Source organism: Lampetra planeri, chromosome 41 (assembly GCF_965212315.1).
Source record: "Lampetra planeri chromosome 41, kcLamPlan1.2.h2, whole genome shotgun sequence".
Lineage (NCBI taxonomy): Eukaryota > Metazoa > Chordata > Hyperoartia > Petromyzontiformes > Petromyzontidae > Lampetra > Lampetra planeri.
This window is the reverse complement of record NC_136147.1, coordinates 7,249,526-7,264,570: the sequence shown is the minus strand read 5'-3', so window position 1 is coordinate 7,264,570 and position 15,045 is coordinate 7,249,526. Positions and strand designations below refer to the sequence as shown.

Here is a 15,045-nt window from a genome sequence, read left to right as displayed (position 1 = left end):
GACCTGGGTTCTGCCGACAGTAGAGCTCACTCGAGACCCCATAGCAACATGAAGTGTTCTTCACCTGAAACCTGACAACCTTCAGAAAGGACTGTCTTGCCGATGTTTCGCGCGCATTCATAGCCACCGAAAAAAAATTGCAATGGATTAATGTGCACGCTTGATAATAATGACAATAATATACAGCCCAAATTTCGATTTAAAGCTTTCGTGACTGCAGGGATTCATCTTCTTGGTTCTTTCGGTAAAGTCACGTAGAAGGGAAATAATAAAATAATAAAAATTAAACATAATAAAATACAATTCTCACGAAGTTTCGGCCACAACGCAAGCAGCCGTCCTCAGCTAAAGAACAGGTCTGTCGGAAAGACAGCGTCTGAATGAACGACGCTGTCTTTCCGACAGAAGAATATACAGCCCTTCGCCAAGCCTTCTCACACCAAGTACGTTTTCGGGGTTTGTTAGTCCATCCTTTATTTATCACACTCGTAAAATTCTAACTTCCACAGCAACGAGCGTGCACAGCCGAGTGTGAGACCCAGGCCTCGGGACTATTCTAAAGAGAAGCATCAAACGTATCTGATTTAAATAGCAGCATGGGATTTCCTGCGGGAATTTTTCGTTTGTCACATTCAGGTAGGTTAAGACGTGCTTACAGTTAGGGGCAATTACTCAACAAAAGGCAGTGCAATTTGAATCATTCCACTCCAGTCAGTGCGGCGTTCTGATTGCCGGTTCATAGGAACAACACGGCTATCCTATCGCAGCAAGGGCAGGCTGAGCATGCTTAGCATTGCATGTAAATTGTTTATCTGGACTGCGTGTCCGCAATAAAAACAATGACACTGTTTTATAACTTCATCACAGCAACCGGCAGCTGGCACAAACCTCTGATGAAGTCTGCGTCATTGAAATGGCACCAATAAATTTGCATTCCGAGCAATGCCACATCATCACCCTCGTCAACATTTGTTCAATTACTCAAGGGCACCATAAATCGTTATCTCTCTGAGGTTTGCCTGTTAGCAGGTTGGAGAAGCTAGAATGCTGCGTTCCCATGACCACTGGGAAGCACAGCCCTGGGCAACACGGTGGCGAGATGTCAACTATCTCGCCTGGTATACTGGTGGCCGTGGGTTCGATCCCAAAAATGATGCCTGTATATTTGGAGTTTGCATGTTTTCTCCCCGTAGCCGTGTGGATTTTTCTCTGGGTCCTCCGGTGTTTCCCTCCACATTTAGAATTAACGTGCGTTCAGAGTGTTTGGCTGCTATAACATTTTCACGCGATAAGCCGCTTCATCGAGCTATCATTTGTGGCCAGGTCACTTTTGAATCATGCCACTCCAATGGGCCTTACCTCGAAACATAAAAAATAGCTTAACAGTTTTAATAACAGCTCGTCCCAGGTCATTCATCCCCATCCCACACAGCTCTGCATGCCCAGTGCCTACCATCCAAAATCCATAAGGAAGTAATCATATTTGTAAAAAAAAAATCTCCATTTTATTTCAATGTTGCCATCGGCTTCACGTCACGAGGTGAAGAATCGAATCGTAACTCTCGCAGAGCACTGCAGCCCCACGTGCCGGTGGTGACTGACGCACGTGGCCTCTGCAATCCAGCACTGTGGAGTTGATCGACCACAACAATTGTTGCGAAACTCTCATCCTGTGTGCTTTCGAGGTACTATAACTCTGGCTTGCCGGAAGAAGGCGGTACAGCAAATGCGGACTCCACCTGTTCCATCTGTACGGGACAGATTGTTACCCCCTCGCACGTGTGTGGGTTTTCTCTGGGTGCTCCGGTTTCCTACCATATGTAAGCACTCATTAATTGGCCGATTACATCTTAATATACAGAGGGCAGCAGAGCTCTGGGGGGAAACTGACACTGGCTCACCACATGGCTGTCTTTCCCGCTTGTCTGCGATTCCTCGGCTCTGTGGGCAAATACTGCGCATGCTACAAGTTTAAATTGTTGTTATTATTTTAACAGCTGCAGAAGTCACCAGAATGATGGCATCGAAATTAGCAGCTCTAAAGGTTCAACTCCAGGCCAGGGTGGATTTAAATCAGAAAATGTTCCATTGCTAAAACGGATACACTGAAATAAGCCATCCAAAAGCTCGCTGACAGTTCGTTACATAGCAGCGTTAATAAATAGACAAAATGCACTTTGAGTGAGATGTGGTTCGCAAGCAGTATCAGGAGAAAGTGTTGCAGAGGATTGCACTTTTGCGACTTTTAAAATGCTGATTATGGTACATTTAGTGCAGCTAATTGATCGGTAGCTTGCGCGTGGTGGGGTAAAGCACAGGTACTCCTGCCTTCACTTCACAGACGTCTATCCAGCACGGAGGAGTAGACCAAAATACCCCCGAGGGGAGCTCTCTCTAATTAGCTGCAGCGGAGGCCCTTGTGCTAATGGCGACGTGAACAAGAAATTGCAGGGCTGCACCTTTACCTTTACACATACGGTACTGCACATCCTGCTGGTTGTTGAAAGATCAGAGATATTCTTTGCTGGCTGAAGTTGCTTAAGTAAACTAACTTCGACAGGAACAACAAATCAATGAGGACTTGGCTGGTTTCTTTTATTTGTGATTGTTTTTTTCTCCTCAACCAACCGGATCTAGCTCATTGCGAGACAGATACAATCTAGACGAGAGAGTGTTTTATTGGTTATCTGACCAAATGTGCAGATAGAGCCGAGTGCTTTTCTTTGCACGCAAAAAAAGGCTATTTTTCCCCCCAAGATTTGGTGTGGTGCTTCCATTGAAGTTATTTTTAAAGACTCTTCGAAAAAGACCCGACCCGTTCCTGTGAAAGCTCCGAAACAAACCGCATCTTGGTTATGACAGTTGTTGTGGCAGTTGTTGTGGCAGTTGTTTACCGTCCCAAGAAAGAGATAGTATTTCTGGAAACGAGGTTTCTGATTCTCAAATTCAACTTTAGTCTAGGAGTTGCAAGCACCTTTCGGTGAAAGCATTTATAATGCACAAGTGCACGCCGGCATTTACGTAACACCCATGGCGGTTTTTGCAAGCTGAATAAACTGTGGTAAATCAGTAGCAAGACATTTATGGCCAAGACAGGGAACACAATGGCATGTTTATTCCAGCAGTGTCTAACGTAAGCACAACACCAAATACAGTAACGTTTCTGTGTACAGTCCTAAATACCGCCCGCTTCGTCTCCATGGAACTGACTACGAAAACACATATGGAGTCTTGTCGGCCTCTTATAAGGCCCTATACAAGGCATTTCATTGATCGCTTGATTGACGGCAAATCAAATGGCATCAAGGATGAACACAGTCCTCAGAAATTCTGTGCTGCAGGTTCAGTGAATTACAAGGAAGCAGAACACACCAAACACTTTGGTTCCATTCCAAACCCAGAGGATATTTAATTGATGTGTGTCAGGCCAGGAAAATGTGTTTGCCTGTTTGTCCATAGTTGATATTTTACAATATGATATTTCTCGTATGTTTACGTTTACCTTAAATTTCATCTTCTAAGTCTAATGGTTATTGTTTGTTCCATTCCTTCAATAAATGTCTCGACGCTTGTCGCTTTGAGATGACGAAATTATTCTGACAGTTTGTGTGCTTATTTACTTATACGGAGACGCATATGCCGCACAAATGAGGGCACTTGAGGGATGCTGCCACAGTGGTGTAATGGTGAGCAGCACGCTGGAACTGCAATCCAGAGGTCACCGGTTCAATTTCATCTCCTGGCGAGGCCATTGAAACAATGGTGAAAGTTAACTAAATGCCCCCCGCCTCTGTCCACCCAAAAATGTACATGTAGAGACCACAGTCAGTCGATCGGCAGGTCACACGTGGTGGGATAAAGTCTAAGTACTCCCACCTCTTCCAAGACCTAGAAGAATAGGCCAAACACCCTCTAGAGCAGGGGTGGGGAACCTTTTTTTTGCCAAGGGCCATTTGGATATTTATAACATAATTCGCGGGCCATACAAAATCATCAACTTAAAAATTGGCCCGTTATATTTGGTCAAACGTTTAATTAACTCACCCCTAATGCGATGGCTGGAACTGCTTCTCTTTGGCTCGGCGTGGTGATGTTAGCTAGTATTGACGATGTTGCTACTCGCAACTGCTTTTCCAGGTTAGCTCCTAGATTTATTGAATTTCGAGTCCCGCCTGCGGTTGCCTTGGCAGGGCCAGACCAAATGATTTCGCTGGCCTTGTACGGCCCGCGGGCCGGACGTTCCCCACCCCTGGCCTAGAGAGACAACTGTCTCTAGAGCTCCCTCTCTCGAGCTCCCTCCAGTGGACGTCATTCTGCCAGCAGTGGCATGAGTGAGAAATTGCAGAACTGAACTACTTAAAAAACAACTACTTTAACGCCCACTGAGCTACATAGCTCTTTTTTCAGAAGCGACCTGGCCACAAATAATAACTCACCCAAGTGGCTTATTGCGTGGAAATATATAGCAGCCAAATACTCAAAAACGCATGTTAAATCTAAATGTGGAGGGAAAAACCAGAGTACCCGCAGGGAAATCCACGCGACCACGGGGAGAACACGCTAACTCCAAATGTACAGCCGTCAGGGACGGGATCGAACCGACGTCCTGTATACCAGTTGGCTGTGTCAGGTGGTGGCGGGTTTAACTACACATTCATATATTTACGCGATCTAACGCGAAAGCCTACGTGTTAAACAGGGTGAAGTAGTTAACATCTCGCCACCGTGGCCAGATGGTTTGAACCTTTCGGAGGTCAGTGCTGTGTGCGTACGGCTCGGGATTGGGAATGCAAACAAAGGGAAACTTCGGTGAGAGAGAGAAATGGTGAAACGGCAACCGGTGCCAGCGCCAAAACATCGTTTGGGCGGGATAGCGGGAGGCCACCCGTGGGATGCCGGTCAGGTGAGGAGCAGGCCGACAGCTGGAGTCAATCTTCACTTTCCTGCCAAGAATTGCCCTGGAAAATGTGTCTAAAAGGAGAACATCTTGAACGTCTTAGCACCTCGTCCTGTGCCCGACAATATTGTCCATTAGTTTTTTCTTCTTGGTTCTTTCGGTAAAGTCACGTAGAAGGGAAATAATCAAATAATAAAAATAAAACATAATAAAATACAATTCTCACGACGTTTCGGCCACAACGCAAGCAGCCGTCCTCAGGTGAAGAACAGGTCTGTCGGAAAGACAGCGTCTTGAAGATGAATCCCTGCAGTCACGAAAGCTTTAAATCGAAATTTGCCCATTGGTTGTTGTGCGCGGCGACAAACATTGATAGAACAACAAAAGAATTAACTCGTGTACAAAGTCCACGTTGTTTGTGATATTTTACATGCGTATGCATGCCATTAATGTGCCATGCTATTGAAATGCACGCAAGGCTCTGGGCAGAGGAGAGCTTGCAATATTTACTTGAATATCAGTGGCTCGTACATAAAGTGGAAAAAAATGATAATATAAATTTACAGCCTTTTGTCAATCCACTGCTGGATGAATGCCTCTGCATGCCGTGAGCATACTTCACCACGCTGGTCAGCGTGGGTGTGTCAAGCTGTAGAAAGTGGAGAGGCATATACCCGACCCAGTTATGATTTTGTTTTTTACTGGGAGAGTTAGTGGTAATAAAACATTTATAAGAACACAAACGAAACTGTAGCTGCAAAATGGTATTTCCCCTTAATAAGTCACAGGGGCTGGGAATGTGAAGTCACTGTGTGTGTGTGTGTTCAAATGCCTTAAGAGGGTGGCCGCTGACTTGAGTTACCTGCCTGAACTCACTCCGTCTTAAAGTGTCGGCTCAAATTTCCAGAACAATATTTACTATTGTGTCTTCAATTACATCGGTGTCCTCAGGTCCACCGTGTTGTTAAAGGCTCCAATATCCCCCTTGCCCTGAGTCTGAACCGCGCGTACCTGCCAATTCCCCGGGATAAACTACAGGGCCGGGTTCTGCGTGAAATAAATAAATAACCGCGTTTCAACATTTCAACCACCGTGGTTGTTTCGTGACCACAAAGAAGATCGCTACGAAGCGCTGATTCGACACACCGCCACGATTGTGGAGTCACGATTCAACGCAAAGATCGGTTAATTAGAAACATCCATGTATTTGAGTATTTGGCTGCTGTACATTTTCACATGATAAGCCACTTCATTGGGCGATCATTCGTGGCCAGGTTGCTTCTGAAAAAAGAGCTGTATAGCTCAGTGGGCCTTACCTGGTAAAATAAAAATAAAATAGTAAAGTTTTATACTCTTTGGTTTTTTCGGTAAAGTCACGTAGGTAAAAATGTTAATTAAAAAAATGAAAACAACTAAATTTTTGCAGTTAATTTTTTAGTTGTTTTCATTTATTTTATTATATTTTTTACCTACGTGACTTTACCGAAAAAAACAAAGAGTATGAATCCTTGCAGTCACGAAAGCTCCAAATCTAGAAGTAAAGTTTTAGTTAATTTTGGATCAGTATGTATGTATGTTGAACTTCTTTCGCAACGATGGTAGCCAACCGTGCTAATCGTATCTGAGGAATAGAATACGTCCAAGAGGATGTCCACTCACAAGGCGGAGCGATGGTAGATTAGTTACACTGCAGGATGGCGTCGGCTTGGGAAGGCCCTCACCCAGCAGTGGACTAACCAAGGCTGACAACGACGACGATGATGATAGGGATAGTGCTAAGTGCTTGGGATGAAACTTTTAGATTTATTGCTAATCATCGTTACTTTTTAAAGTTCACGATGCATGCATAAAATCAAATTCCCAAGCATCCGTGTTCTTAAATTCACGGACATTACATGCAAGTACAGTTTCCCTACGTTTATTACCAAACAAGGCAAGGAAACGTAGCAATGAGATTTGTAGAGACGAGACAAGAGTCAATTCCTGAATTAAATCTCTAACCATTAATTATGACAATGTATCTTATTCACCGTGGGGGTGGTTTGCGTGTTGAAAGTACATTAAATGCACCTCGAATAATGACCACCTTTACACAACTCAGGACTTGAACAGAGGATGCAATGATACGCTGCCTGAGTTCCCTGATATGAACATTACAAATGCCCCCAGCAATTTAGCTACGCAGGTAACAAATTCCGTTGAAGGGGGCCCATCATGTAGGCAACTGTTCTTCATCAATTTTCAGAGGGTTGGGCCCCTTTCGCCGATAAGACATCATAAGTGTGAGGGCCGCCACACATTTGAAAGCATTGAGGTTGACAGCATGATGGGGGTGTTTTCACATTTGTGTATTGTCTGGGCCCGCACTAAAGGCCACCAGGGATACCTGTGGCCTGCGGGCCTTGCGTTGAAGAACACTGATTGAGGCCGATTCAATATGGATGCGCGTATCCATAGGGATGCTGCCGAATACACCGGGCCAGCGAGTTGATTACGGCGGTTGCTGAGCGAGAGAGCGGACGTCTATCTGCATAGAGGCAGACGGACTTTATTCTTTTTACTTTTACGGCGACTGCGCATCGTTATCAGAGTCATTCACGGCGTGGAACCACTTCGTGGACCTTGGACGCCAGCGGAGGAGGAGAGAAAGAGCGCGCGCCCTCACTCCGTCATCACATTGGCACCGGCGAGATATCCACATAAGCTTAGCTATCAGGTTATAACCAATGTTCTTAATGGTTAACGGAATATATTCCAAAATGGGACCTTTTTTGCCAGTATCAAAGTATAAAAAATAAGAATAGGTTTTATCCTTACTGGCAATAAAACAGGAGGTGTAAAGATGTTCAAACACCAAATAGAAACCTTTGTGGTGAGCATGCAAACAAACATGCTCTGATAATATATGGCATTGTCTTTCAAACCGATTGGTCTACACCAGAGACAGTCTTCTTTAGGGCCCAGTCTCACCACTGTCAGACCAGAGAATGGCAAAAGGCGAGCAGCACAAGGACAATGCACTATCAGAGCATTGATATCTCGAGGTGAGCAGCTGCAAAAACACATTCCCCCTGCCACCCACTGAAACCTACAAGCCCCAGACAATATTTCACGATTGTAAACCCATGTCCCCCTTGAAACCCAAGTAGTGATCTTACCTGGTCACCGAGCCCATCGTATACATCTTCATTGACTAATGAAGAGAGATACGTTGGGTAGTTCCGTCAACACAATACAAAGCTTTGGGAATGGGAAGCTGGTTTACTGGCTCATGGTCTCAACGTGTGGCATTGCAGGTCACTAAGAGCAGCTTTCACTTGAACTGAGAAGTTGAACCCGGCCGGGTGACACAGAGTGTGGTGCTTGCAGTTGGGAGGTTGTAACTCCAAAAAACCTGCTCATGGAGTGGAGGGAGTTCAATTCCACCCTTCATTCTTTTCATCATCACCATCAGCCATGAACAATCCACACGCTATCTCCATCGCTTACGATTCTGCCGTGCAATAATCGGCCGAGCACTCGCAGCACACGAGCTGATTCCATAGCTCCATCTACCCGGTTGATGTCCTGTCGCTCGCGTTCCATTCCTTGGCTACAACTCCAAAACTACTTTTGAACATGGTCCATCATCCCTACCAGCGACGTGTCCTGCCTTCTGATCTTCATCCCTCTGGGGGATGGGGGGGGGTGTCAACAAAATGCATACCAATTTGTGGGAAAGCCAACAATGGTTGTCTCCATGGAAAGCCCCACCCCCACCATAGGCATGTGGAATTTCCAAACACAGGCTCAGAGCTTCGAGTATGGAGCAGGCGGCTGGCAGGGACTGCTGGGAAATGCGTCGTGTGGCCTGTTCAGACGCCCGCTTACCCGGGAAATGGTGAGCGGCTGGCTGAAGTCCTTCCCTCCAACCAGCCGAAAGCCCCAGGGAGCAGAGCCGGTGAGGCGCACTTGCATGGTCATGTTGAGACTCGAATGGCGTCACAAATCTGAAACAATAAGAGAAAGGAAATAGTACACCAGATGCATGTCTGAGATTGAAAACTCATTTTAGATTGAAAACTGGTTTCTTTGTCACTGCTTGTTGTGTTTAATTTGTCGTTCTTTGCCCGCACCTCCGATTAGCACGGTTGGCTACGTACTGTGCAAAAGAAGTTCAACGTACATACATACCGCATATATACAGCCAATAGACTGAGCACCTGCTATGTGATGTGACCATCACACAGATACGAGTGTTTCAATGCCGTTTTGCGGTTGCGATCGCTTGCCCGTGTCACTGCTGGCGGAAGAGCTTCCGTTGGAGGGCCCTCTAGAAAGACACTCTCTAGAGAGACACTCTAGAGGGTATGTTGGCCTACTCTTACACACTGGCAGGACACCACACGCGGCCTGCCGATCAACTTAACTCTGGCGCATCCATTTCGACTGCTGGGTGGGTAGAAGCGGAGTGGATTTTTGGTGGGATTGCTCATTGTTTCAACTGAGGTTGAACCGGCCACCTCTGGAGTCCAGTAATGGAATGCCACCAGGATCACATTCCATTACTACTACCGAATGTGTAATTTTTTAAATTACATATAACAAGCATCTTCACAGTTTACGGATATCCACATCACTCTTTCAATGGGTTTTACAAGCCTCAACGAGCTCTCATCTGCTTTAGGGCAATATTTTCAAATCAAAACAAGTATGAAATGTAAACACTTTAAAACAAACACTTGCTTTCTCAGGATCCCTTGGCAGAAGCCTGATTGACGTTAAACTGTTACCAAAAGGTATGTAAGTGGAGCGTCTTTCCGGAATTGTGACCGAACCAAATGCACCTTTGCCCCTGCCCTCCCGACACAATGTGTAAATCAGACCACACACAATGACAGAAACAAACGGGCAGCATCATCCAAGTCACAGGACTGGGCCAAGACAAAGAATAGAAACGTCTATTCTTTCAATTCTTTCCAGTTTCTAAAAGAAGGATGGAATTGTGGTAATGAAATTTGTATGACAATGGGGGGGGGGGGGGGGCTCGCTGAGCTACGATCCAGGCCGCCTGAGTTTGATTCCTCGACCGTGGCCTGCGATAGCATCAGTGGCGAGCGACATCAGTGGCGAGAGACATCTTAACCATACTCTTTGGTTCTTTCGGTAAAGTCACGTAGGTATAAAAAAAAAAATCACAACGTTTCGGGCGCATTTATTTTATTTTCTACCTACGTGACTTTACCAAAAGAACCAAAGAGTATGGATTCCTGCAGTCACGAAAGCTTCAAATCAAGATTGACATCTTAACCAATTATGCACGTGTCCAACCTTCACCAACTCACATTGAACAGCGTGGTGGACAATGGTGAAACGAGTCGCCTCGCATGAATGTCACGGTGTTGCGAGGCCTTCATCCAACGGTGGACTTAATTCTAGATTTGAAGCTTTCGTGACTGCAAGGATTCATACTCTTAGGTTCTTTCGGTAAAGTCATGTAGGTAAAAAAATAATAATAATAATAATAAAATAATAATAAATGAAAATAACTAAATTAAATCACGACGTTTCGGAAGCAACACAAGCCTCCGTCATCAGGTGTAACTGCTCCAGTAAAATCCTTCACGCGCTACAGTAATTTTACTGGAGCAGTTACACCTGATGCGGAGGCTTGTGTTGCTTCCGAAACGTCGTGATTTAATGCAGTTATTTTCATTTTATATTATTATTTTTACAGCAGTAGACTGACAAAGAGCTGCAGTAACTTTTCGCAACGTTTCAACTCACAGTACTCTCATACTTTGTTATAATATTCATGGCTTGCAATATCACAATGCTGTAAGCGCATAGTGAGACATTTTTCGGGTAAAATTAAACATGTTGGGCACCATCAATATCGGGGCGTGTAAAATATAACGAAAAATCACGTTCAGTCACGCCAGTTCAGTCGCAGGGAAATTTTGACAGTTGGAAATGGGTTGACACAATAGAGCTTACATATACCAATTATGTAACATCCTCTTCACTGAGAATTCCATGCTTTGTTAATTTCCTGTAACCAAAACAACTAGTTATTTCCTGGCGGCTTTGGGAATTTAACCATGAGCCATAAACGCACATATACCCTGGCTACTGTGGTAAGCATGTTAACCCACTTTTGTAGTGAGCCTACCCCATCATACTCCAGTAAGAAATCCATGAAGATATATTTGTTTTAAAGCCAGTGCATGATTTATACAGGGTGTCCGACAAAGAATATACCACGAAGAAAGTTGCACAGCTGTATTGTTATTTGACCGTACTGATGTAAATTTGATGCGAATATATGTATTGGACTTATCAGTTATAGTTTGTTGTGAATGTTGAATGGTAATTTAATTCTATTTCGGGAGAAACCACATTTCCTGATGTAACGTACAAGTCCGCCCGTCCGCCCGACAAAGCCATTAGATTTATTTCTGAGGTTTAAAAGAAAATAAAAGTCTGTAACTAGCAAACCAAGGAACCTTGAATAATCTAAACATCGCATTGTTCATGCTGTCATCATCCATCCCTACAGCTGTGTTGCAAAATGTTTTCTCATTGTTTGAACGCCGAATCAGATTGATTATAGTGAATAATGGATGATGTATAGAAGTGTATTAATAATTCGAAAATATATAATCAATACCATAAAACATTTAAATAAACTAAAATGTATAAGTCTATTACATGTGTTCATGTTAAATTCACGTCAGTATCTCGAATAACAATAAAAACCAGTCAAAATTCTTTTTGCTATATTAAATTTCGGACACCCTGTATTTCAGTAGTGAACGCGGTATTTATAGCAGTGACATAGCGCTATTCAGACTGGAACAAACATGACCGTCTACCAATGCCTCCCTAACCCAGACAGGGCTTTGTACGCAATGTTCTGCAGGATGTCAGTGAGCGTGGGGCGTTGTGACGTGGTCGTGGCCGCGCATCGCTTTTTTGGCAGAGGAGCGGTTCGAGAGGATGGGCGTGAAAAATGTTCCCCACCCCCACCCTTTTTTAAATCCTTTATATTAAGTTCGCTTGCGTGCTTGCTTGCTTACGACCGTGCAAATCTTTCGGTCGTTTTTTAACCCACTTCCCGTGATCCAATCGAGCTGACATTTTGCACACAGACTCGTTGTGCGTGACAATTAATTTTCGTGAAAAATGTTTTCCAAAATTTTACACTGTTTAGGGAATTTTTTTTAAATATTTAATTACCAATTGCTTAATGCTGGCAGACAATCATCTGACCCATAGGTGGCAGCCATCTCAAGCCAGAGGACGAGAGGACTCTAGCCGCCACGCATATAAAGGATTTAGAGTGAAAAACTTTGTTTTTACGGGTTAAATTTTTCTCGCCAAATGCGCAGACAAACGCGCACGCGTACCCACGAAGAATCAAATGTGAAATCATTTGTTTAGTCACCCAACCCCCACCGGCATCGTGGCGGCACGAGAAGAGTGAGCCGAAGGGAGGCGCGCCTGCGATTAAGTAGAAACAATTCATCGTCTTGAGCATGGCAAGCTGCCTGCCTCCCCACTGCACGTGGCAATACAGAGGCAAATGCAACGTGTGGCCCCTCTGTAGGCGTGCGTTGTTTCACGAGGGTCTAAGATTAGGGCATCACAGCCACTACGACGGGTGGAGGCAGTGCCGGATTAAGCTAGCACGGGGCCTCGAGCATATGTTACCAAGGGGCCCTAAATAAAGCGTAAATATGAAACACACACATTTTTTACTTACAAGGTAAAGTAATTGTATGTTTTCATTTTCTCTACAGCCAGATAAGACGACAAATCGCTAACCTTAAACACCCAGTCGTTCATAAAAGTTGAAGGCGGTATAGTACTATAGTAATCGAGCAAGTGCAGAACCACTGAACCGGAATTGAAGAGCTTGAAAGCGTTTAACGCGGGGCCCTTGAAAGTGCGTGGCCCATAGCCTTGATAGCTACTTGTGCTACAAAGATCATCCGGCACTGGTGGGTGGGGGGGGGCAATGTGGCCAACAACAGACCAATGCCACCTTTGTACCATCAAGTCCTGCTATTCGCGTATCACACGAGGCACTCGTTTGAAGCCGAGTGGATCGAGGATACACCTTAAATAGGTTAAGATTCCGCGTACGACTGATGTCAGCCATGCCTGGGAAATGCATGCAGGTCACCCGAGTTTGTTGCACCTGTGCACAAACCGCTGTGCCACTATTCCTCGCAAGGGAAAACACCGACACACACACACGCGCGCGCGCGCGTGCCCATGCAACCGTAAAATAAGGCTCACAAATGCACTCACAACAACCCAGGCACACACAAAGACAAGGGCGCCCCTCTCGTGTGCTGGCATGGCACACGAGGGCGTGGTTGGCCAGGAACTAATTTCAGGCTGAGTAGACATACGAGAGGCCCACGACCTGTTTTGGGTATTCGTCACCGACGCCGGCTGCGACACGGATTCGAACTCAGGTCGCCGGCTTCGTAACGTCACAACCGCTCCCCCAACAAGCACTCACGGTTACACACCCACCACAAAGACAAAGATCCCCTGTATAGCCTTAACAGACTGTAGGGGCAAGTGCTGTTAGCGAGCACCTATGAAGGCCGGAACGGTACACGAGGGGGTGGGTGGCCAGCACCACGCCCGACCGCCTTTGTCTCCCTAGTGGCGATGTTTACACACCGCACCAGGTACTCATTTGAGGCTGAGTCGACCTAGGGGAGGCCCGGGACCGGTTCAGATAATCGTCACTGGTGTTGGCCGTGAGCAGGAATCGAACTCGTGTCGCCGGGTTCATAGCGCAGCGCGCTAACCGCTACACTACCGCTCCCCACACCCACCACACACACAGACACACGCACCCACAAGCCACCAACACCTAAACACACACCCACATTCAGGCCGCTGTTGTCATGCCAGTGTGCACTCGTTTGTCCTTGTAAGGCAACGGTGCAGTCACTACCACCATCACCGCAGTCCCTGCACCCACTCTGATAAAGCTCAGGCTTGGGAGGGAAGCTCGCGCTCTGATGATGCCTCCCCCCTCCTTCCCCGTCCAATATGGAATTTGTATATCTCTGGCTGTGCGCGTTGGGCCTTAAAGCTAATTTATGAGCGCTTTGCATTCAAGCGCCAACGTGGACAATGAACAGCAGGCGAGCCAGATAGTCCGCTGGTCGCCTGCGAAATCCCCGTGAAACTCTTCGTGTGTTCGTGTGGAAAGAGAAAGCCAATTGACAAGCATCCACACGTGCAATATGTGCGTACACTCACAGGTACGATGACATCTGCCCAGGAGAGTGTAATGCACACTTGCACCTGCATCGTCATCAATTAAAAAACACCACCTCTTCGTATCCCATACCAAAAGGTTTGTTGGGGGCAAGTGCTGTAAGCGAGGTCGCACCTACGACGGCGATGTTCACACACCACGCCAGGTACTCGTTTGAGGCTGAGTCGACCTAGGGGGGAGGACCAGGACCCGGTTCGGATAATCGTAACCGGTGTTGGCCATGGGCGTGAATCGAACTCGGGCCGCCGGGGTTTGTAACGCAGCGCGCTAACCGTTGCACCACCGCTCCCCACGACCAAAGGCTTGGTTACACAAGGTTCCATTAAAATGAGACACGGCTGAACTACGCAACTAACATTTGTAACAATACAGTGATGTGTATACACTGTTAGGATGTAAATGGCCCAAGTGTTTTGAGTGTGTGTACGTTATATAGTGCAGCATTGTGCGGACGCAGGCATTCCGTTATTACATATATAGCACATGTTTACCCAGGAAAGCCCGACTGAGTCACAAGGATTTTTAAGGAGGGTCGATGCCGAAAGGTTTGCAGTAGGGAGGCGATGCTGCTGCTGCTGTGTGTATTCCCAATTGAGTAATTTGCAGGTAATTTTTCAACATTGTGATGTTTGGCCAATGTCAATTACGTACATTGTACGGTTTTTTGTTTGTTTCACCTTATGGGAGGAACCCCAAGCAGAGCAGAGGGAGAAATACAAACTCGCGAAGTGAAATACAATCTCGTACAAATACAAACAAACTCGTACAGAGAACTACTAACTCGTGCACAGAAATACAAACTCGTACAGAGAAGCACGTCAGAGTCGGGAATCTAACCCAGGCGCCCTGCCACCAAATG

General features: G+C 45.8%; 1 protein-coding gene across 3 annotated transcripts in view; it reads right to left on the bottom strand.

Moving 5' to 3' along the window:
• LOC144732149 (PDZ and LIM domain protein 3-like) overlaps positions 1-15,045 on the bottom strand; it is a 129,822-nt gene that overhangs the window by 106,937 nt on the left and 7,840 nt on the right. For all 3 annotated transcript variants that reach the window (XM_078613476.1, XM_078613475.1, XM_078613477.1), the window contains one exon: positions 8,768-8,886. In XM_078613476.1, the coding sequence (XP_078469602.1) occupies positions 8,768-8,860 (93 nt within the window). In that variant the 5' untranslated portion in view covers positions 8,861-8,886. The remainder of the gene's footprint in view (positions 1-8,767; positions 8,887-15,045) is intronic.